The 24,814-nt window shown below is 38.7% G+C and overlaps 1 protein-coding gene across 3 annotated transcripts in view; it reads left to right on the top strand.

Moving 5' to 3' along the window:
* SCEL (sciellin) overlaps positions 1–18,927 on the top strand; it is a 45,382-nt gene extending 26,455 nt beyond the window's left edge. Inside the window, exons 8-15 of one of the 3 annotated variants that reach the window (XM_087937985.1) lie at positions 310–369; positions 1,219–1,269; positions 2,088–2,147; positions 9,389–9,451; positions 10,609–10,656; positions 13,161–13,269; positions 14,388–14,490; positions 17,356–18,927. In XM_087937985.1, coding sequence (XP_087794111.1) covers positions 310–369; positions 1,219–1,269; positions 2,088–2,147; positions 9,389–9,451; positions 10,609–10,656; positions 13,161–13,269; positions 14,388–14,490; positions 17,356–17,372 — 511 coding nt within the window. In that variant the 3' untranslated portion in view covers positions 17,373–18,927. The remainder of the gene's footprint in view (positions 1–309; positions 370–1,218; positions 1,270–2,087; positions 2,148–9,388; positions 9,452–10,608; positions 10,657–13,160; positions 13,270–14,387; positions 14,491–17,355) is intronic. The other 2 variants (XM_087937986.1, XM_087937987.1) reach the window with 2 other exon arrangements.
* Positions 18,928–24,814: the final 5,887 nt, after the last annotated feature.

Here is a 24,814-nt window from a genome sequence, read left to right as displayed (position 1 = left end):
AATTCTAGGAGCTGCCTCAGGAAGAGGCTTGCTGATTTACTTTTCACAAAGTACCTTCCCTTTTTCTGGTTGAATCTTTCCAAATCTTTACATAATCAAAGGTAGCTGTTCCCTTTGTGCCTTCTTCCACTCTCTGAAGGTGGACATTATTGCTTTCAATGATTTCCTGGGAGGACCATTGTCTTCTAAATTGCTAGAAAGATAGATCCAAAGCCATTAGAAGATAGCTATTAGAGATTTTTTGGTGTTATCAGGTAAATTTCAGATTATATTGAGAATAAATCAATGGCTTTTGTTTCAAATTTGCAGGTACCAAGAGGTAGATGATTTTATCAAAGTGAATCATACCTCTAAATGGGAAGAGACGTGGTAAGTGTTCAAGCGAAATCAGCACCAAGATTGTATTTTGAAAAGAATATTATTTTAATTGTCTCTCCACACAACCCCTCCAAAAAAATGTAACATTGATAAGGAGGTAATTCTTTCTTGTAGAACTTTAAGACATATATATGTATATCCATTTCTTTTCAAGTATTATGTAGCTATATTGTAAGGTAAAGGTAAAGGTTCCCCTTGCACATACGTGCTAGTCATTCCGGCTCTAGGGGGCGCTGCTCCTCTCCGTTATAAAGTCAAAGAGCCAGCGTTTTCCAAAGACGTCTCCGTGGTCATGTGGACAGCATGACTAAATGCAAAGGTGCACGGAACACTGTTACCTTCCCACCAAAGTGGTCCCTATTTTTCTACTTGCATTTTTTATGCTTTCAGACTGCTAGGTTGGCAGAAGCTAGGACAAGTAACGGGAGCTCACTCCGTTACGCAGCGCTAGGGATTCAAACCGCTGAACTGCTGACCTTTCTGCCTTAGCCACTGAGCCACCGCATCCCATTATAATATTATTGTTATTGTTATTGTTATTGTTATTATTGTTATTGTTATTATTGTTGTTATTATTATTGTTATTATTGTTGTCATTATTTTATTTTTTATTGTATTGTTATTGTATTATTATTATTATTATTATTATTATTATTATCTATATTGTACATACACTTTATTTGTTAAATTTATACCTTGTCTTTTTATTAAAATAAACCAGTGTTGCTAATAATAACTACTTGCAGATAAAATCCAGGGTTGTAATTCAGATGTTAAAATATATGTAAAGGAATTAAATAATTCTACCTTTGTACTGATTTTGTTTCATGTTTAAACAAGCCGTGACTTGGAGAGTCTGATTGCAGTCAGAGATAATAACAGCAAGGAGGGGTAAGTCTCCATTCACTTTCTGGCATAGGTACAGGTAGTCCTCGACTTACGCAGTTCATTTAGTGACCATTCAAAGTTACAATACCCCTGAAAAAAGTGACAATTTTTCACGCTTACAACCATTGCAGCGTGGTCACCTGATCAGAATTCAGATGCTGGGCAACTGGTTCATACTTATGACGATTGCAATGTCCTGGGGTCATGGGATCCCCTTTTTGCGACCTTCTGATGAGCACAGTCAGTGGGGAAGCTGATATTCAATTAACCAGCCTGTTGCTAACTTAAAGAATTGCAGTTATTCACTTAACAGTTGTGGCAGGAAAGGACGTAAAATCGGGCGACGTTCACTTAACAACTGCCTCCCCTTAGCAATGGACGTTTGGGGCTCATTTGTGGTCGTGAGTCAAGGACTACCTGTATTTAGTATTAATTTGTACTACTTCCCACCATACTTTTTTTTGAAAAAGTTTTTTATTTTTATAACAAAGACAACAAAACTATCTTTCAGTTATATAGTGTGTCGACTAGGTACATATATCTTTTGCAATAATAATAATGCAGAAGCTCTGCAAGGCTTTGCTTTGAAAATTCTCATATAGAGGGTGCTTCAATACTTAGCAAGTTTCTATTGTAATTTGCCGATCATATAAGATAAATAAGATAGAAAAAATTATAAGACTTTCCATTTGTTTGAAGGAAGCTAAGCCGTTAGGTCTGCTGCTGGGGACTGGAAGTTCTCCTCCCCTCCTTATGCCTTGATGTCAACCTAATTTCACAATATATCAAAAATAAATGACCACTGTTTTTTTTCTTTACAGAAACAAAGATCTGGATGACTTCATCGTAGTGAATTGTACATTTGAGCCGTGTGACAGGAGGTGAGTTTTGCAGCCACACTGGGCATTTGTATTGCATTTCTAATCTAGTGTTGAAAATGATAAATTTCATTAGGCATCCCAGTCCCCGTCTGCTGAAACCTCAGGTAAATCTTGCATTATTTTTATTTATATCCTTTAAATATCTTTTCTGTTCTAATAAATGGTATCGAGCTTTTACTGTGATCAAAGATCAGCACACAAAATGTTTGTGTGTGTGTGTGTGTATCTGTATGTATTTCAGTGAGTTAACTTCATTTAAAATACGTATTTTAAAATTAATGACAAAATTATACATGTGGCATTTGTTGGATGCTAGAAAGCATTTGCAAAAGTCCCTGGAATAATCTAGTTAAGGGCATATGCTGAATTGTCTCTGTCTGTGCCAAGTCATATATATCAGAGGTGGTATTCAGCAGGTTCTGACCAGTTCTGGAGAACCGGTAGCGGAAATTTTGAGTTCAGAGAACTGGCAAATCCCGCCTCTGACTGGCCCCTCCCCCACTATTCTCTAGGATCAAACTCCTAGCCTCCTGATTGTGAGGCGAGAGCTCCACCTCCAGACCACCGCACCACCCCTATATCCCTCTTCACAAATGTCACTTGTAAATCTAGTGTTAGCTGAGGACCCACAAGCACTCAGGTACTGCAACTCTGCTTTTTCAGAGAAAGGGCACCTCCAGTTTAAACTCTGACGCTAGCTCCCAATAACACATTTCTTTGCTGATCCTCTCTCATCCAGCCCATTTTTGAATTTAGTTAACATTTAAGGAGGAACAGGCGTAGTGGTTAAAGTACCAGGTTAGAGACTGGGAGACCATGAGTTCTGCTCCCACCTCAAGCTTGAAGTCAGCTGGATGACTTTGGATGAATCACCCTACTTCATCCTTCGGAAGGAGACAGTGGCAAGCCATGCCCGGAAATCCTACCCAGAAAGCCGCTGGGACTAGTCCAGGCAATTGCCAGGTGTCAACACTGACTCAAAGGCACAACCCAACCCTTCCATTAAAGAGCACCCTTAAGTGCTTTGCTGGAACTGGATGGCAAGGATCAGTTGGGTGTCTGCTTTAAAACAGCAGATGACTTTTCCCCGGGGATGCAGGCTATAACCCTAAAAGGGTTATAGCTATAGATAAAGTGTTGAATGACAAATTCCCATCCTGATAGGAAGTGGAACCAGAGGTGGTATTCAGCAGGTTCTGGAGTTCTGGAGAACCAGTAGTGGAAATTTTGAGTAGTTCAGAGAACTGGCAAATTCCACCTCTGACTGGCACTGCTCCCATCTATTCTTTGCCTCCCAAGTCCCAGCTGATCAACTGGGTCTTCTTTTGTTGCCCTGCACAGGAGAAAGGGGCTGGAAAGCAGGTTAGTGGGGTAAGGAGGGAATGGGGACTTTGCAGTAACCTTCCACCTGGAGTGGGGTGGGAATGGAGATTCTACAGTATCCTTCCCCTGCCATGCCCACCAAGCCATGCCCTCCAAACCAAACCACATCCACCAAGCCACGCCACGCCCACAGAACTGGTAGTAAAATTTTTTGAATCCCATCACTGAGTGGAACCACTGTAAAACTGCAGCCAAGGGGTAAGTGATAACAAAATAGTTGATGACATCTAAAATCAACCATAAATTTTTTGGGGTAGGTTATCCATTTGGGTGAGCAGTGCAATTTCAATACCATACCATAATTGAAATCCTATTTAAGATGGTTCTAGAAGATCACTAACATTCATATGCATCTGAAAATATAAAGGCAGCCTTTCCGATTACCTTTCTAGAAACAGAATTACAGGCTGGTTTGTAATTAATCAGCTGTCATAAGGGATGAGAATTAATTCTCGCATGGGTACTTTAAAGAAAGTGCCCCTGGTTCTGTATTAACTCTCAAATAAGCTGAGTGTTCTTCTTTTTATATTCCAATTGGGATAACTTCTGCTTCATTACTCAGAGTTTACTCATAAATAAAGGACTTGGTGCCACAAGAAGGAAGGAGGTACTCAGGAACAATTTAAATTAAATTCACAATACTAATTTTGTTTTAACAACAAACAAGCACTAATTTGAATTTCCAAGGCTGACCTGCATTTTGCATGATCTGTGATCCCTATTCTACAGATCAATCAAGCCATCAAAACTGTACAGGTAGTCCTTGACTTCCGAACACAATTGAGCCCAAAGTTTATGTTGGTAGCTGAGAAATTTGTAAAGTGAGTTTTGCCCCGTTTTATGACTTTTCTTGCCGCTTTTGTTAAGTGAATCACTGCAGTTGTTAAATTAGCAACCCAGCTGTTAAGTGGACCTGGTTTCCTCATTGCTTGTCAGAAAGTCGCAAAAGCAGATCCCATGAGCCAGGAACACTGCAACCTGTTAGAAGTGTGAATCAGTTCTCAGGCATCTGGAATGTAAATCATGTGACCATAGGGATGGGGCAAAGGTTGTAAGTCTGAAAAAATGGTATATGATCAGGGAATGATTTGAAAACAGCCACATGGATCTCCTGAAGATATATAGCTGTACTTGAAAAGAAACCTAAATTTAGCATCTTCTCTGCTTTGTGTGTAGGACTAACTGTTATTTGGGACTGGTCCTTAGTCATGAAATCATGATTGAATACACCAAAATCTTCCAGGACAAGCCGTTCAGATTCAGATTATAACACCATATACAAATTTACCCAAGTTATCCTAGGAAGACTGTTAAGGATCAGTATGGGCAGCATACAATAATTTCCCAGGGCAGACTTGGCTATCCAAAGACAGCATACATTCAGAATTAGCAGGTGGAAGCGTTATTCAGATTGAGTTGACATAACTCACCATCCATCTCCATTGTTCAGAGTAGCCTACTAGCCAAAACTGGGAGAGGGGAACTGTCCAGGGTACTGATGGCCAAGTGTCTATAATACAGGTAGACCTTGACTTACAATCATTCATTTAGTTTTATAACAGCCCTGGAAAAAAGTGGCTTGTGACTATTTTTCACACTTAAAACCATTGCAACATCCCCATGGTCACATGATCAAAATTTGAATACTTGATAACTGGCATGCATGTATGATGGTTTGCAGTATCCTTGGGTCACGTGATTACCTTTTTCCGACAAGAAAAAGTGGGGAAGCCAGTAACGACCATGTTGCTAACTTAACAGCTGCAGTAATTCACTTAACAATGGTGGCAAGAAAGGTCCTAAAATGGGCAAAACTCGTGTACCTTACTTTTCTTGCTTAGCAATGGAAATTTTGGGCTTTATTGCGGTCACCAGTCAAGGACTACCTGTATTATTAAGTTGTGATTTTACCAGCACAATTAATCTTGGAAAGCAGTGGATATTGGAAGTGGATATTTTACTAGCAGCTGATTAGGCACTGAGGATCTTTTGAACTTTTTGGTTAGGCTGTAGCCTGTCTTCCCTTCCATATAGAAGCCCAGTTTCACCATTCTGATGTAGCTCTCCTGCCGTGCAGCTCATGAATTTTTGCTGCAACCTCTATTCCTAAATCTATTCCTTAATTTTTCATTCCCTTTCTGAGTACATATCTTAACAGTAAGCAACAGCTAAAGAGCAGCTTTCCTTCCTCCCATGCAATGGCTTATCTTTTCTTCTGGCATTCACATAAATATGGAAAAGTACAAACAAGGTGCCGCTTGGCTCCATTTAAGAGACTTCAACAGCTTTTCAAAAGTTTGTCACATACCCAATAATAATCTCTGGGCACCAGCAGTGTTCCTTTTATCCCCGAATTCCATGCTGATGCAGGCTTGGGCACAGAGAACAGAGCAAGCAAGTAACCAATCCTGCATGAAAACTCTTCTCCACAGGTATCAAATGCACAAAAACATATAAACAGCAAACTGCCTTTGTTTTTATTTTGCCTTAACAGATCCCAAGACCTAAACAATCTCACCAAAGTGAATCATATGTCTAAAATAGCTTAGGAAGGAGTAAGTTTCGAAATCTGAAACCTGTATCACATTCTGAATCTAGTTTGAAAATTGTAAAATTTCATGTTCTTCTTTATTCCACCCTCCTCCCAAAAACTCTACTGAATCTTATGATGGCTAAAGTAGGGGGGCTAAGTCCATTTCTACTCTCTTATGAAGCTGTAAGCTTCATTGTTCCTTGGGCATCCATAGGGTAAGTAAAAAAAAAAGTGAAGATAGCAGTTGCTTCCATATGATTGAAGCTACAACTTTTATTAAGTGCATGGGATGTCAAGATGCATACAAAGGAGGTTGAGGGTCACAATTGGCATAGCTGCTACATGGAAATTTAATTGATTATAATAGGTGGTATTGGTTCAACAGTAGTAACTGGGAGAGGGATTTAGGTTTCCTAGCGGGCCACCATTTAAGTATGAGCCAACAGTGTCCTACAGCTGCCAAAAAGCCAATGCCATTCTAGGCTGCATCCACTGAAGGATAGCATCAGGATCACAAGAAGTGATAGTCAGTGGTGTATTAACCATTAAGCAGGCTAAGCACGTGCTTAGGGTACCAGGCCCAAAGGTGGCACCACAAAACTTTTATATACCCTAAGCTTGGCTTCATTTATGTACAATATTTACAAAGGAGGAAGGCATCAAGATTTGTCAGTGCTTAGGGCACCAGTGAGCCTTAAGCCACCACTGGTGATAGTATCCTTCTGCCCTATACTTGTGAGGACACACTTGGAATCAGGTTCTGATCACCATGATACAAAATAGATGCTGAGACCGTAGAAATACTGCAGAGAAGAGCAATGAAGATGATAAGAAGTCTGGAGGCTAAACCATGTAACGAATGTTTGAGAGAAGTAGTTGTATCTAGCCTAATGAAGAGTATCAAGTATTATATGACTTGATTATCTACCAGTACTCCAAGGAATTGTCTGTCAGGCATAGGAAATTAGAAGCCAGGATAGAATTCAAAGTCACTATGAGTTTATGCCATGCAACTTATACACAAGAATCTGGTCTACTAATGGTCAAGGCATATTGGCATCAAATAAGAGTCAGTGGACTTCAAGGAGGGGCTGGACTTAGAACTCTTCTGGGGCCATAGCGACTTCAAACTGATAATGCATTTGACCCCACTTTCAGTCTCAACTGGGTCACCTCCTACCTTGTTACAGAAAAGAGGGAGTTGACTTACTCTCTAAAGTACCTAAGGGCAGAACAAGAAGCCATTGGCTGGAAGCTTGTTAACAGCTTGCCTTCCAAAGTTCTGGGGTACTCCATAGCTGGAGGTTTTCAAGAAAAGATTGGACAGTCGTTCATCCAGGAGGATATAAGAGCTGTGGTGGCACAGAGGTTAGAATGCAGTATTGTAGGCAAATTCTGCTGACTGCCAACTGCCAGCTGTTTGGCAGTTTGAGTCTCACAGGGTCAAGGTTGACTCAGCCTTCCATCCAGTCATGTGATTGAAACGGTGTAACAACTGGTTCAATGAGTGTGTGCTTTGCCCGTGTGCACAGCTTTTAGAAAAGACCATTTTTAGCTATAATACTTACCTTCTGCTGCAGCCCTCTGCTGTGCGAATCAGCTGTGCTCAAAAACAAGGAAATAAAGCACAAGAAAATGGCGGGGGCAGGTGGGTGGGACCAAATGATCACCAGAACTACCAGTTCGCCCAAACAGATCCAAACCGGTAGAATACCACCCCTGCTTCCATCCTTCCAAAGTCAGTAAAATGAGGACACAGATTGTTGGACGGCAGTATGCTGACTCTGTAAACTGCTTAGAGCGGGCTATCAAGCAATGTGAAAGAGGGCTATCAAGCAATGTGAACTCACAGTGCTATTGTTCTAAGGACCCCTGCTTTAGGTAGGGACTGGACTAGAAGACCTCCAAGGTCCCTTCCATCTCTATGACTCTATGATTCCTAAGCTCATTTGACTCGAAAGGTCAAACTCTTTGGTGCTCTGGACTTTCTGATTTCCATTCTCATCCTCCTCCCTCCAATTTGGTATAGTGGTTAAGGCCCCAGGCTAGAAACAAGAGACCGTGAGTCAGCTGGTGACCCTGGGTGACCCTCAGCCTTAGGAAGGAGGACAAACTACTACTGAATTCTTGCCAAATAAACTGCAGAGATCTGGCCAGGCAGTTGTCAGAAGTCAACAATGACTTAAATGCACACAGAAAATGTAAACGTGTGTGTGTGTGTATGCATGTGAAACAATATACAATTTTAACAGATACATATAGAAGCTAAATTTATAAATTTTTATGCTCTAGTGTTATTCTTGTTTTTGACATCTGATTTCTACAAATAAAGATCACATTTTTAATCTCTGTCAAATTATTTGATTGTATCTGTAACATAAGGTTAATCCATTTTAGATTTTTACCTAATTGTTTTGAATACAAATCAGGAGATGCTATTAATCACTACTATAACTTGTGCATGATGTGATTTTTGATCTTTATTATTTCTCTTTATATAGTGCTATTGAGAGAAGGAATATTTTCTGAATGGTGTCAAGTCAAAGAAACATTTTTTTCTTGATACTTGGATTCTTTTCTTTCTCCGTTTTTAAATTGGCTAACAAAACAATGCCAGATAATGCAGATAAATCCAGTATTGTTACTGATATATTAAAAGCAATGAAATATTTAATTGAAATGCACAATATTTCAATTAAATTATCTGTCTACTTTCATTTCTAAAGAGGCATAACCTGGACACCTTCTCTAAAGTCAAAGATGAAACTGATCATGGTTAAGTCTCTGTTTTGGTTCCAGTTCAGTATCTAGGGAAAAAACCATAGAATACCATGATGATAGGAAGTTTTCTAGCTCTGCTAAATTCCCAAGTACCAAAGCATGAATTATGCAACAATGCATTATTAAACTTTTATTTATCAGCAACAATATTTCATACCACATCAATATGATATCTCTGTGTTATTTTTTAGGGCTTCTCCTCTAGCAGAAATTTCTACTAATAATCATTAGTGGGTACATTACTCACAAACCTAAAACACTTTCTTAATCTTCAAAGTTACTCTCATGTAGTAAGATCAAATCATAGGCTTTAGAGCAGGGGTATCAAACTTGTGTTATCATGCCGCTGTCATGTGACATATTGTGACTTTTTCCCCTTTGCTAAACCGAGCGTGGGTGTGGCCAGTGTGTGTGACGCATCCAGCCCGCGGGCCATGAATTTGACACCCCCGCTTTAGAGAGTAGTAGTTCCTCCTATTGTTTTATCTCTGTATTAGACAAAATTCAAACACCATAAATTACTTTGGTTTTTCTTTCATCTTAGCGGATATCAGGATGTGGAGGATCTCATTGAAGTGAATCGTATATCAAACCAGGAAGGCAGATCGTAAGTTCTAAATTGTACTGTTGAATTGTACGTTACATTAATGAATCTGGTTTTGAAAAATTATCTCATTCTTTTAAAATATTATGAATCAAATATTGGTGATAGTTGTCTTATCAGGCATTCCTTCATAAACTTACAAATGTTATAGTTTCTTACTGAATTGTTAGTATGTATAAATGTAATCTTGCTTTAAAGGACTAGTTAGGAGTAAAAGTCAATGAGATATTCACAAATATCTTTTAAATATGAAAATGTATCATTGGGATATTTTGCATCATTTACAGGATTTCACTGTGTGAAGGACTGTAAATAGTCAAAAAACAACAACATTGCACTATTTGCATCTGTGATTGAATGTGCACCCAGGGAAACAATGGGGGAGTGTTTTGGCAGAGCTTTCCCACAGAGAAGCCCAGATGACGAGACTGTAGTCCTGAGTTGGATGAGGAAATGAAGTTCAGGATAGCTACAACCTAGAATCTCTTAGGATCTAGTACAGGGATCCCCAGCTCCCGGTACATGGAATGGCACTGGTCTGAGACATGCCAGAAACGGGGCAGCGCAAACAAGCAAAGTCCCACCCGCAGGATATAGGCAGCATGTGAAACCAGGCCCCTTTTAGTCCATGGAAAAACCTCTCTCCACGGAACTGGTCCCTGGTGCCCCAAAGGTTGGGGGCTACTAATCGAATAGATCAGAAATTTACAGCTTTAGTTTAGCAATATTCTGTCCATTAGTTACAAGAAAAGAAACAATTAAACTATTGGACTTTGCTTGCGTGATAGCATCACAAAGCTCACAAATTATTTTATTGGCATAATTATTTCATTATGCAAGTGATACAAATCATTACAGAAGTTCTGTTGCATCCGGAGTTAATTATACTGAGATCCGATAAATCAAGATTTCACTGAATACACAGTCTTTCCTTGAAAACATTGTTACTACGATGCACATTTATGATTAATGGTTAAATTTATATTCCATCCTTTCCCCCAAAACAATGTTCAAGTGGAGCAATAATGAAGTATTACTGATATAAAAAAAAATAAGTAATGTTAAAACAAATAAATTAAAAGCACATTTAAACCTTCTGCTCAATTATTATTGGAATCCCTGCAATCCTGTGTACTTATCTTATTTTGTTCCTAAATCAGCTCTGACCTGGACAGTTTCATTGAAATCAAAGATAAAAGCAATCAAAGGTAAGTCTATACTTCCAGTTTGTGACTTTTAATTTCATTGCTATGGTTAGACACAAATGTGGCATAATTTGAGCAGGAAAATACTAAATGTGAAACCAAATACAGGTAGTCCTCAACTTACAACCATAATGGAGCCCAAAATTTCTGTTGTTAAGTGAGACCTTTGTTAAGCAAGTTTTGCCCCATTTTGTGACCTTTCTTGCCATAGCTGTTAAGTGAATCAATGCAGTTGATAAGTTAGTTACCTGGTTGTTAAGTGAACTTGGTTTCCCCACTGACTCTGCTTGTCAGAAGGTCACAAAAGGGGATCCCGGGCTTGCCAATCATCTGAATTTTGATCACATGATCATGAGGACGCTGCAAAAAGGTTGTATCTGTGAAATATGATCATAAGTCACTTTTTCCAATCCCATTGTAACTTTGAACGGTCACCAAATGAACTGTGGTAAATCGAGGACTATCTATAAAAACATCACAACTAGAAGTGGTAGTCCTCGATGTACAACCATTTGTTTAACAACAGCTCAAAGTTAAGATAGTACTGAAAAAAGTGACTTATAACCCACCCTCAAAGTTAGGACTATTTCCCAATCCCTGTGGTCACATGATCATGATTAGAGGGCTTTGCAACCAACTCCCATTTATGATGTTGCAGCATCCTGTGGTCAGGTGATCACAATTTTTGACTCCCCTGTTACCCACAAGCAAAATCAATGGGCTAAGCCAGATCTGTTTAATACAGGGGTGCAGTGGGCTGCTACGGGTTTGGACTAATCCCAGAAAGCTGGTTGACATTTCAAATTCTCTGTCCGATGTTCAAAATCTCATCCTTTGTATATGAAATTTGCAGTGAGTCACAAATAATAATAATAATTCAAGACTACAAGAGAGCATTTCACTAAGACTGCCATTGGCAGCACCAACATTGTTGCCAAGGATTCTTGCATTCCTCCAGAATTATTATTTTTTTCTCCATTCTGTATTTTTGGGTCTTTCCCTTTAATGACAATCTTTAATTCTTTCGGGTTCCCCTTAGCAACTAAGGTTCTCCTTTTTTTTCTGATCCAGGCAATTTCAAGGAAGAGATTGTTTACACTTCATTTTTACACTTCACAGTCAAACCTTCACCTCATTCATCAGACCAGTCAATCTGATTGTTTAGTAGTCCATTTAAAAACTTTCCATAATCAGCATTCCAATAATTCCTTCACTGCAAATTTTAAAAAGGGTCTAAGTTTTAAATCTTCTTTTGCTGCAGGTTGGAGGAAAAACACCCAGTGTAATAAAACCTGTCCTTCTGGAAGTTCTTAATGTTCCAAAAGTTATTAACAACCCATTTCCAATATAAGCAATGAAGCGGGGAGGTAAACTCAGTATCATTATGAAAGGCTCTGGCCATAGCTTGGGTAAAGCTCGCTTTCCTAACTCCCAGAGCTATAAAACACACTGGACACTGCTACTTTACCTTCTCATCAAGGGAATATTTTAAGGAGTCCTCTGGACAATCTCAAGTTCGTCTCCGAGAGGAGTTCAGGGAGCTGGTTGCTTCACTGACTCTACTTTCTACTTGTAATTGTCAGTTCCTCTAAAAGCAAAGCAAGTGTAAGTCCACCATTCTCTCCAGAGGCCTCCCAACTACTATGGTTTTCTAGAGCAGGGGGTCCCAACCGGGCCCTGGACCGGTACCAGTCCGTGGAACATTTTCTACCAGGCCTCCGGTTTGCTGGGCGCCGCCATCTTGTTTCGATGAGAAAGTGCTTCCGGGTGAGCTTTTCCAGTTGGAAAGTGGCGTTTGGGTCTTGAAGGAATCCTTGCGCCTTAGTTTCATCGAAGGGGTAGGGGCAGCTTCAAATGAAACTAAGGCGCGAGGATTCTTTCAGCACCCAAGGCAAGGCGAGCTGAGCGACTGTCCCGAAGCTCATCGACAAAGGTACAAAGGAGGAGTTGGTGGCGGGGAGAAGCGGGGGACGGCTGGCTGGCCGGTCGCTCGGCTTGACTTGCCTTGTCATGCGTGCTGATGCCGGTACCAGGCCGCGGATCATTTTGTGATGCCGGTACCGGGCCATGGCACAAAAAAGGTTGGGGGCCACTGGTCTAGAGCAGACAGATTAAAAACATCTGGGAAGAAGGCAGAAGCAAACCACCTGTATACTGTTGTTTAAAAAAAAAAAACTATCTTTGTGATCAAAAGCTGAGTTGAACTTGAAGAAAAAGTGTATTCTGACAAAAGCAGGAAGTGTTAAATATTGTATCAATCCATCACACTAGAAATTGCAACTTTATTTTATCAAGGCTAAAATACAAATAGCTTTATTTTTCAACTATCTGGATTAGCCTGCATTTTCTCTTCAGAACATTTCCTCTCTGCATAATTAGCAAAATCATAATTTAGGACAAGTGTGACTCATTGCAGATGCTAATATTTTAGGACATCAGTGGTGGCTGGGTGTACTAGTTCTTCCAATAGTTATGAGAAATCTACCCCCCCCTTTTTTTTAACAAAGGGCTATTATTGGCAAAGAATTGTGTACCTATTGCCAGAAGCCATTGGGCACAGAAACCAAAATGATTCTCGAAGCTCTAAATATTTGCTGTCATGCAACTTGCTTCAAGGTAAGAATGCTGTTTCACTGTGTGTACGAATGTATATAGATGTAGATATATAGATGGGCACCCATTCTGGTATGGTGGTTAAGATGCTGGCTTAGAATCTTAGTTAATGCTAGTCATGACAATGTGGTGTCCTCCTGTTTGGTTCTTGCATTGCCATGTGACATTATTCAAGGCTGCAAGAGCCATGCATTGTTATAAAGTTCTAGAACATGGTAATAAAATCCTGATCGCATTAAATATTTCAGATTGTGGAAGATATGAGGGTTTTTTTTGAATGATTGTTGGAAGCATAGCAAACCAGCCAGTTTGGTTTAGAAGTTAAGGCACCAGGCTAGAAAGCAGAAGACTTAGTTCTAATCCCAGCATAGGCACGAGCACCAGCTGGGCCAGTCACTCTCTTAGCCCAACCTACCTCACAGGGTTGTTGTTGTTGGGGAAAATAGGAACAGGAAAGACTAATACATACATTTGCTAGCATGAGTTCCTTACAAAGTAGTAAGATGGGATAAAAATATAATAAACATAGTTGTTTTTGTGTTTGGACATATTCATTGCAGCTCGCTATAAACTTGCTAAATCAAATTTGTGGAGCTCCTATGAAAGAGAAAAGATAGGCTTAAACTGAATGCAATTAGGCAAATCTGAAATCATGGTTCTGATCATGGAACCAAACAGAAATTCCGTAACAAGTACTTTTTTTGAAGGCCGTTCTGGTGTACCCAGTTAAAATAATCAAGGGAATAAGAATAATCTTCATTGGAGATTTTGGACCTGCACTGCTAGCTACGTTCACACCGACCTGGATGAATGTTAAGCTTCAGTGTAAAACCTCTCCTTAATTTATCATTTATCCTTAGAATGCTGGATAATTGTAAAGCTACAAAGCCAAAATGTGGAAAGATTATAGTTAGTTCGGTTGATGCTAGCCCAATAATAAAGCATATTCCTACAGAAAATGAGTATTGATGCTGAATTTCTTTGAAATATTTTAAATCATAGTAAAAGTATAATGAAATAAAGGTGTAAGGCAAGCTACAATTGTATTAAAAATGGTTGGCAGATATGTTGTTCTTTGTCTGGTTTTTGCCACTAAAGATTTTTAATTCCATGTTTTTTAGTGTGAAATCTGCAAAGCAACTTTAGAAAACCTGGAGGCAGGAGATAGTATCTGGATTTACAAGAACGTAGTGCACTGTTCACCATGTTATTCTCATGTTAAAGGTAAGTTATATTTGAAGTAACTTCCAATATGAAGTATTCGGGAAATACTTGTTCTTCCTGAATTTTTGTAGAAATATACCCAATTTGTGGCTTCCGTAAACATATTGTACATGTGTCCTGGAATGTTCTGGACTGAATGGCTGGTTGATTATGTGTCATCAATTCACTGTCAGCTTTTTTCAACCACATTGATATCCCAAAGGTGTTTTTTTCAAGAGGCAACTCGACTTTCTGGTTTTTCTTTGAAAATGTTTTGCTTCTCATCCAAGAAACTTCTTCAGCTCAGAGCTGAAGTTTCTTGGATGAGAAGCAAAACATCTTCAAAGAAAACTCAAAGTCCAGTTTCCTCTTGAAAAAAAGCACTTTTGGGACAACCATGACCTGGAGGACTGAGAATCTCCATAGACAACCACATTGATAGGGATTTTCCATAATCTATCCTTTACCTATTTGCGAGGCGGCCACAGAGAGCAGGGGGTCAAGCTATTTTCCAAAGCACCTAAAGGCCAGACAAGGAATAATGGATAGAAACTGAACAAGTTCAACCTGGAAATAAGGATACATTTTCTGACAGTGAGAACAATCAATCAAGGAAACGGCTTGCCTTCAGAAGTTGTGGGAGCTTCATCACTGGAAGCTTTCAAGAAGAGGCTGGACTGCCATCTGTCAGAAATGATGTAAGGTCACCTGCTTGGGCAGGGGTTGGACTAGATGACCTACAAGGTCCCTTCCAACTTGTTAATCTGTTAACCTAGCCTTTCAGGTCTTCTATAATGGTGCACCCATTGTCCTTGTAAATGAGCCCATTCACCTTGCAGCTGACATTTTCCAAGGCCTCCTTCATGACTTTTCTTGTACATGCTAGTCTGTGTTATAGTTCTTGATTGTTTATTATTGATAATTCATTCTAAAAGGTAGAAACTATCCACCATCTTGATCTTTTCATTGTCTTTTTTTAAGGCTGGTTGGTTTACCTGCCGTTAGTTTAATCCAATTTAATTAGTATGGTCTATTTAATTTTAGTCACATTTTTTCACCGTGCTTTTATTAGGAGAGCTTGAATTTCCTCTATCAGAGCAGTGGTTTCAGCATACTGCAGGTTATTGATATTCCTACAATTTTAAAATCATGCTCATCTTCTAATCCAGCCTCTCTTAATACATATTCAACCTGTAGTTGAGCAAATAAGGGAGAATATACAACTTTGTCACCCTCCTTTGCCAACCTGGAGCCCATCTGATTCACCATGTTGTGTCCATAATGAGATGTGCTGCTGAGGGTTCCCATTTTTCAGAGCACATTCCACAGTTTGATGAAAAAGTAGCTTTTTTATAATCATGAAGCAATAGTCACTTCTTTTTGGTATCTTTTGGCTTTCTCAACGCTTATCCAGAGTGCATCAGCAATAGTGTTTCATGTCCCTTGGCCAGTTTGAACATGGGGTATCTCTTTTTCCATGTATATCCCTACCCTGTATTGGATACTCCTAAAACATTATTTTGTTAGCGTATGAAATTAAGAATACTGTGTGATAGGTTGCACACTCTGTTCTCCTTTTTTGGAATTGGAATGTAGTCTGACTTCTTTCATTCTGTTGACAAATCTGTTTTCAAGATTTCCTGGCATAGTTTGGTGAGAACATTTATTTACAATTTCTTCCCATTTGTCATTTTTCCTATAGTCTTCTGACTAGGTAACAACAAAAACATTGATCTAACTTCACCTTCTAGTACTAGAGGTCTTGTAAGTTAGGAATATCTTCTGAGGTTATCTTGGATGCTGATCTCCATTGAACAGTACAATATTGCAGTACATTCCTTCCATTTTCTTCCTTTGAATCTGTCCATTGATGCCATTGTAGTATAATACTGATGCTTCTTCCTTCTAACAATTCTCTGAAATTCTTCGATAAGTTCCTTTCTCTTATCTTTGTCCTCATACCCATTTTTGATAGTCTCCCTTCATATCCATCCTTTGCTGACTTAAATAAGTTCATTTAATATTTAATTTTTTCTTTAATTCTCTGACAGTGAGGTTAAGGAGTTCAAAGTACAGCTCCTGCAGGAGAGGTGATATATGCGCACACCAAGGTCTGCACAAAACCAGGCGGGGTGCTGCATTTTGCACCAACTGGAGCTTCCGGATGCTCTTCAAGGGCAGCCCCATGTAGAGTGCATTGCAATAGTCCAGACAGGCAGTGACTAGGGCGTGAGTGACAGTGGAATAAAGGATGCATCTCATCTGTCAGGGATTCTCTCCTCCCAGATTGAAATAAAATTAAAAAATGTAAAAGCCCAATGTGAATGAAGTAGGATTTTAGTTTACAGCTCATATAAATTAATTTAAATATATATATATTACACATCCAGATTAAAAGAAAAAGCATTTTCCCCTCTCTTTGCATGCATGTATAAATAAAAAGTTTGGATTGTATCTCCACATTTGTCAGAGCGCCAGAAAATACTAAGAGTTCTTTGAAATTATTATAGATTCTGGAGGGTGGAAGAGCAAAGAATGAGCACAAAGAACCTATGTGGGACAATGGCTCTTTACCTCTAAGCCTGTGGTTTTCAGGATAAGGAGAAGGGAATACAGGGAGAAGGAAATACACACACACACACACACACACAAACACACATCATACCATCTCCAACCAGCCAGATTAATCATGGTGAGCTGACAAATCTTGGAGTCCTATGCTAATTTTAAAGTTATCAGCACTTACTGAAGTACTTTTGAGATAACAGGAATATATCAAATATGTTTAGAATTTTTAATTTTGGTTTTATCAACATGTGTTTAGGCTCAGGAGGCATTCATTTTCACATTAGTGTCTCTAATTGTTTTTATTTCTATCCTTTACAGCCACGTGGACTTACTAATCATTAATGAATTCTGATCAAACGTGTGCTCAGATATTCCAGCTATCTTTATTTGTATCTGGAAGTTGTATTTTTTTAAGAATAAGATATTTCAAAAATCCACATTCAGCACTTGAGCATAAAATAAGACCATTTCTAAATGAAAGATAACGTATGTACTTAGAATCTTTCTAGAGGTTTTCATTGTTGGTGAGAAAAAATGTTTACAACTGTCGCATTATATTGAATAAAGGACGCAAAGAGTTGTACTGTAAATACAGCATAGGAAGGTAGCTATCTTTGCTTAACGTATTCTGTTTTGTGTTCATGCATTGGTAATTCACATATGGGTGTTCATCATATAGATAGAAATGTCTTCTTTAGCTGCAGCAGTTCTTAAGAGAGAGAAATTTTGCAACTTTGGTTGGGACTGTTGAGTTTGAGAGGAACCAAATCACCATGAAAGCTGCCAGAATACAAGCAAGATGAAATCAAGTGGAGTCCATGTGTTTATGAACCATTGTTTTCCTATTATTAATGAACCCTAAATGTTGAGTCTGCTTCACTTCACTTCCATTCATACTGTAACTCTGGGGAAGAGAACACTGGGGGTTAATCTATTCTCCAAAGCACCTGAAAGCAGGACAAGAAGCAATGGATGGAAACTAATCAAGGAGAGAATCAACCTAGAACTAAGGAGACATTTCCTGACAGAACAATTAATCAGTGGGACAAGTTGCCTACAGAGGTTGTGGGTACTCCAACCAACACTAGAGATTTTTAAGAACAGATTGGTCAGCCATTTTGTCTGAAATGGTATAAGGTTTCCTGCTTGAAGGGGGGGGGAGTTGGACTAGAAGATCTCAAAGGTCCCTTCCAACTCTGTTATTCTGTTACTGCTTGCAAGAAAATCCATCTCCAGTCTGCTCATTTTTACACATTTTATTCAATTTCCTTTATAGAAATTGTCCCTGTCTAAAATTAAGTCAATGTAGCAATGTCACCTACAAAGAAATATCAAAAGGCCAAAATTGTAAGTGCAACTGTGGATCCAGGTTCTGCCTTTTTATATATTTGCTATTGGTTCATGTACAAAGGTGTAGGGTTTTGGTCTAAACCACCTATTTTTTAGTCGCTTTAGTCACTCTATTGAAGATGGTGCTGTGAATATGGTCTTCTACTCGCATTTAGTTATATTATGCTAATTTGTAAAGGGCAAGTCAGGTTGTTGGCATCCTGATGCAATCATTTAAAGACACAGATATGGGAAAAGAAGTGCATCCTCATATGATCTGCAGCCAAACATCAACTCTTATGATTTAAAAGTACTTGCCCTGTGGTATCAATAATAAATATTCAAATAATCCAAAATAAATCTGAACTATTAATTGATATAATTTAAGGCATTTATTGTAGCACATATTACAGAATCATATTATACACTGTGCATATTTTAATATAAATATGGATACATGTTTTTCTTTTCTCTTTTGAACCAGCGTGAGCAGTAGTGTAAAGAATTTACCTTGATATGGAGAAATATTTTCAAAAATTAAAGTGAAAGAAAAAAATAAAATAGTGGTTGCATTCATGTGTTATGATAATCTGAATGTTTTTATAACATGAACAAGCCTTAAACTTGCATGATTCCTGCCAACCTTCTCTTTCAGCACAGACACAAGTAATAGTTTTAAACCTTGCTGCTCTATTTTTATCAGCTCAATTTGTAGTTTAAGGTAAAGCTGGTAAATATTTATTTGAAGTTGCACTAAATCACAGATAAAATATAAGGAATCCTGACACTACACAAAATAAAATTAATCATAGTTCCAAGACTATATTCAATAACCTAATTTGAAAAAGAAGCACATAACAGCACAGGGGTCCTCAACCCCAGGGCCGCAGCCTATTACCGGGCCTTGAGCTGTTTGGAACTGGGCTGCAGAAATGGTGGGGGAGCACATGCGCATGCCCACTTATGCGAGCAGTGGGCAACGTGCACTTATGCATCATTTGTGTGGAACCATCCCCTTTCCCCCTTTCTCCACAAAGCTGGAAAAGTTGGGGAACTCTATAGGACAGGAGTCTCCAACCTCTGGGCCGCGGCCCGTTACTGACCTTGAGCTGTTCGGAACGGGGCCGCAGAAGTGGCGAGTGAGTGACCATTCAAAGTTACATCCCCACTTGCGCGAAATTATCCCCTCCACCCCCCACCCCCCACCCCACTGGTTCTCAAAGCTGGAAACATTGATTAATTCTGTCTTAAAGGATAAAAAAGTTAAAAATTCCTCCCAAAAGAAGCTCAATACGTGATGGGAATGCATCCATGTTGTTTTCTTTGGCAACAGTATATTTTTTGACTTTCCAGTTGTGGGAATTCCTTGTAGTTTTACATTGGAGGAGGGTTTCTAGGAATTTAATTTGTACCTCAACCTTATGTATGGTCTTGCAGATCTAGTGAAATGATTTATCTGACTGCACTGTAGAGTCAACTAAAGTAAAGCCCTTGAGATCCACCACCATATCTGAAGTGACGAACTGCAAAGAGATGAAACTGAATGGCAAGAAACAAAGTCAGCTGTAAAGAGTGTATCCAACAACTGAGAATTGCCAGCATTTTAGTGCTGGGGACCAAAGGTTTTCTGAGAATGGTTAGGTAAAATTAACAATTTAGGGCAGATTTTAAGACTCTTTGTTAAGTAAAGGCTTTATTATGTAGGCAAGTGATCTCATTTAATCTACCTGTGTTTTAATATGCATTACATTAATGCAAACGCTAAACCCTAGTCCTCTACAAACCATTGCCTTCCAGTACTTTGTCAATAAATCATTTTTTTGTTTCAAAGTGTGTCTTGGTCTCCAATTAAAATGCACCTTAACAGGATTTTCCCCCCTTTCACATTCATTTAATAACCAAAGCTCCTCTTCTTCAGCGTTTTTAGGATTAACACATGTACATTCACACAGGATTCTGACTTGGTGGGATATTTCATAGTTTTTTCAGGGCTGATGTTTCATTGTCACATCATATTTGAAAAAAAGAGATGTAATCATATTCTTAGTTAGGAGAACCAGGAAAACCAATTGTTTCCAGGATCCTCACCTTGTGTCAGGAGATAATCCAAGACATATTTTTCAATCGTTAGGAGACCTTTTATAACGACTGATTTACAATTTAATTATTAAACTTCCATTTTCAGACAAACATCAAATTTGAAAGACTCACATAATTATGGGATTCATGTTTTCCCGGGCCAGGAGAGTCAGGAAAACACTCAAATTTGAAAAAGAATCACAAAACTATATTTTCACTGGCCAGGAGTGCCAGGAACACCAGCCATTTTAAAGATCCGTTCTACCTCTGAGGAGGCAGTACAAACCTAACTTGCAATTGCTAGGCAGCCTATTGTAGAGAATACCAAGTTCCATTTAGTGAATAACCTGCTCATTTCAGATAAACATCAAATTTGAAAAAGAAGCACATAATAATGTTGTCTCTAGCAAGGAGAATCAGGAAAACCACTTTGTTTTGGGATCTGAAGAGATAGTGCAATGCATAATCTACAATTCTTAGGAAACCCATTATAGCAAATGCTGAATTCTCATTTAGCCACTAAACTTCCCCTTTCAGACAAACATCAACTTTGAAAAAGAGGCGTAATCATATTCTCTGTTGTCAGGAGGAGCAGAAAAACCAAATGTTTCCTAGATCAGTACTCTTAGTTGACACAGGATATAGTCCAAGGCATAATTTTCAGTTAGGGAGCCCTTTGAAACAATATCCATTGTTGGATATCCATTTATTTATTATGAATATAATATCCATTTGAATATCCATTTATTTATTATGAATATCCATTTATTTATTATGCTTCCATTTTCAGACAAACATCAAATTTGAAAAAGTCACCAAGTCACCTATTCCCTGGGCTGGAGAATCAGGAAAACCAATTATTTTCAAGATCCGCTCTACCTCTGAAGAGATAGTGCAAGGCCTACCTTCAAATTACTAGGATGTCAACTCATAAAATATTTCTATAGTCTTTTTAGAGTTGCCAACAGAAAGGGAGTGAGGAGCAGTGTGGCAGCTTGGAAACCAAAAGTGCATTCCATAATTAGTTTTCAAAGATAGTAACTAGGTGATTGAAGTTTCTGCCGTGCAAAATTCTAACTGGAGAACGTGACTGTTGGCTATGGATGTGTCCCATTAGAGAATATGAATTAGATACACCTAGGGGGTAGGGGAAAACCAGGGTCAAGGGTGACAATGAATTATATGTCTCAGAGTCAGCTAGCTATCAGGATTCCAGGCAGTTACCCCAATTAAATCTCAAGCCAAACTTTCAAAACTTCAAAAGGATTTATTGGGAGTTAAAATATCTGGCACTGCCTGGGTGTAGCCAACTCTGAAACACATCATTCATTGTCACCCTTGACCTGTGGGCCAGATCTAAGCCTCCTGTGGGCTGGATATGGCCCATGGGCCTTGAGTTTGACACCCCTGGTCTAATTCATAATTTTAAACTGTTAGGGGGGCTCGAACCATTCGGAATCAGGTTACAGAAGAGATGGGCTCCATCCCCTCTCCTTCCCCACCATCCCTGGTTCGCAAAGCCAGGAACATTGGGGAACTGTGATCTAAGGCATAACTTAACAATTGCAAGGAGACCCTTTATAATGAACACCAAATTCCCATTTAGCCATTGAGTTTCAGTTTTGAGACAGATAGCTTGATAAAGCAAAATGCATCTGCTGGGTATAGGCAACTTCTTGATGCCATCTAAATCAAATATTGCTATTCACTATTCTCCTACTCAGTGATTAAAAGCACAGATTTTGGCCCACAGAAGCAACATTTTTGTGGAACAATAGCTTTTCTAATAAATTTTCTATTTATTTTAGGCATAAAGTATTAGGAAAACACATTTTGTATCCAGGAACAAAAACTGAATTGAAATTTGTTACATAGTGTAGACCAAGACACAGCTCATAATTGCTAGGAGGCCCATAATATTGAATGATGAATTCCAATTCAAACTACAATTGAACTGTAGTTAGTATCTATCTATCTATCTATCTATCTATCTATCTATCTATCTATCTATCTATCTATCTATCTATCTACCTACCTACCTACCTATCTATCTATCTATCTAAGCCAAGTACCACTCACTCATCACAAAATCTCCAGAACCGTAAAGCCTACAAACCTGAAATCCAGCACATATGTTCCTCTTGGCTTCTAAGTACTTGGTAAGAAAGGATTTTTTGAAATGACCATCAGATCGTTACTATTTCTTAATACAGTAATTAACACACTCTGATGCTAAGGAGTTAGACATTCTACTCCCCCTCCCCATCTGAAAAGAGCTCTGTTCCAACTGCCAGTTGCCTCACAGGGTTGCGGAACAGCAGTAGGTAGCATTCTTCGCCATCGTGCTCCATTATCCTGTAGCTGTAAAAGTCAGCAGCAGACATGGATCTTCTTGAGAGGACCCTGGTCTTTGCATTGCATTGACGTATATTAATATAATAACCATCTTCTCCATGGCAGAACATCAGAGGGTACTGGAGAGCTCAGGACCGCTCCTGGGGCTCCTTACAGTAATAAACATTGGCACCTCACCAAAATCTCTCTGCGTTCCACCTATGGAACTGCTTCTCGACTCAAGGCAGCGGGAGCGATATTCCCTTATGTGTTTCAATCACTGACCACCACTGAGCCAACAGATTGTGAACCGGATTTCTCCTGCATAGCTCAATCAAATAGTGTCATCGTAAACCACGGGTATCCAGCTAGTAGTTAATATATTTAGTAAGGATTTACAGGAAGTCCTTGACTTACAATAATTGATTTAGTATCATTTCAAAGTTACAGCATTGAAAAAGGTGATTTATGATGGTTTTTCACACTTACAACTGTTTCAGCATCATGGGTCATATGATCAATATTCAGATACTTGGCAACTGAGTCATATTTATGTAGTTTCAGTGTCCCAGGGACCTTTTGCAATCTTCTGATGGTGTCAATGGGGAAGCCAGATTCACTTAACCACCATATTATTCATGTAAGCACATTTACTCTCCTTCTTCTTTTGATCACAGTATTAGTTTTCATTTTGGAAGTAAGCTAGTTTTGTCATAAGACATAAATACGCCAACTTCCTTGTTTTCAAAATTGCATTTTTTTTTCTTTTCTGACCACAAGGTGGCTCTACAGCATAAAAAAATACTATCTTCTTTGAAGGGTTCAATGTTGCATAACAAAGTTAACCTAAATTTTAGAATATTTAATACATAAACATTTCTTTATCAAATATAATTAGAGCTTTCTCATACAAGATTGTAATTATTTTTGTGTTCTTCAATAAATATATTTCTTCATTAAACTTTTATTCTTTGTTTTTGAAAAAAAAAACAGGAGAAAAAAAAAGCAAGGACCTTTCCATTATAGAAGGACCCAACAAGATCCTTCATCTTCTCCAAAATCTCAAGATTATCATTATTATTTTTGTCTGAGAGATGTGTTTTGGATGCCCTTGTATCTTTCCTCTAAAATTGTTGATTGAACCATACCAAATTAGGCCCCTCCTAAATTGAGGGACAGTGGTTTTATTTAAATATCTGCAGATCAAGAAGTGATGACAAGGTTACTTGGAAATGCTTGCTTAGGAAAGGACATCCGTTTGATTAAATAACAATATTCTGGTATGCTGCTGCTGCATGTATGTATGCATGTATGTGAGTTAGATAAATCTGGGCACAAGCAATAAGAATTCAGGAGGAAGAAGCAAATCTAAACTGAGCACTTTCTGTAAGGTTAATATTCCAGTTTAAATTTTAACTCATTTCCAAGGTCCAAACTCTTCTTTAGAACATTAGAAACATTTCAAAAGCTTGCAGTCTTAAAATGTTAGTGTATTTATCTCTTTTAGGATGACAATGAATTTGAAATTCCAATAAGAAGGGATTAAGGCTTTTACAAATAACTGAGTAGCGTAAAAGGAGAGGTCTGACACGGGTCCAAAGGGAAAATTATGTGGTATAATCCCTGCTTATTGACCCATTCAGTGGAGAAAAATCTAGCAAGTCGAAGAGTTAAGTCAAGGGTCTTCAAACTTGGCACATTTAAGACTTGTGGACTTCAACTCCCAGAATTCCTGAGCTAACATGACTGGAGGAGGAATTCTGGGAGTTGAAGTCCACAAGTCTTAAAGCTGTCAAGTTTGAAGACCCCATGAGTTAAGTCATGGGTGAAATCTATGAAGAATATTATGTATTAACTTTGGATCCTCTAAACTTGCTTCGGGAGCATGTTCCTAAATGTTATTGAAAGAATCTTGTTCTCATCCGTCCCTACAACTTCGGACGGGCGATCCTTTTGCAGAAAGACGAGCCCGTCCGGCTTGTGATCTTCCGGCTTTTGCTGGCGCCTCGCTGTTTCAAGGGTTGCTAAGCGACAC

This window comes from Pseudonaja textilis, chromosome 8 (assembly GCF_049901715.1).
Source record: "Pseudonaja textilis isolate UNSWEBS1 chromosome 8, rPseTex1.2, whole genome shotgun sequence".
In the NCBI taxonomy this organism is placed as follows: Eukaryota; Metazoa; Chordata; class Lepidosauria; order Squamata; family Elapidae; genus Pseudonaja; species Pseudonaja textilis.
Note: the sequence above shows the minus strand (reverse complement) of the source record. Positions and strands in the feature narration are given on the sequence as shown.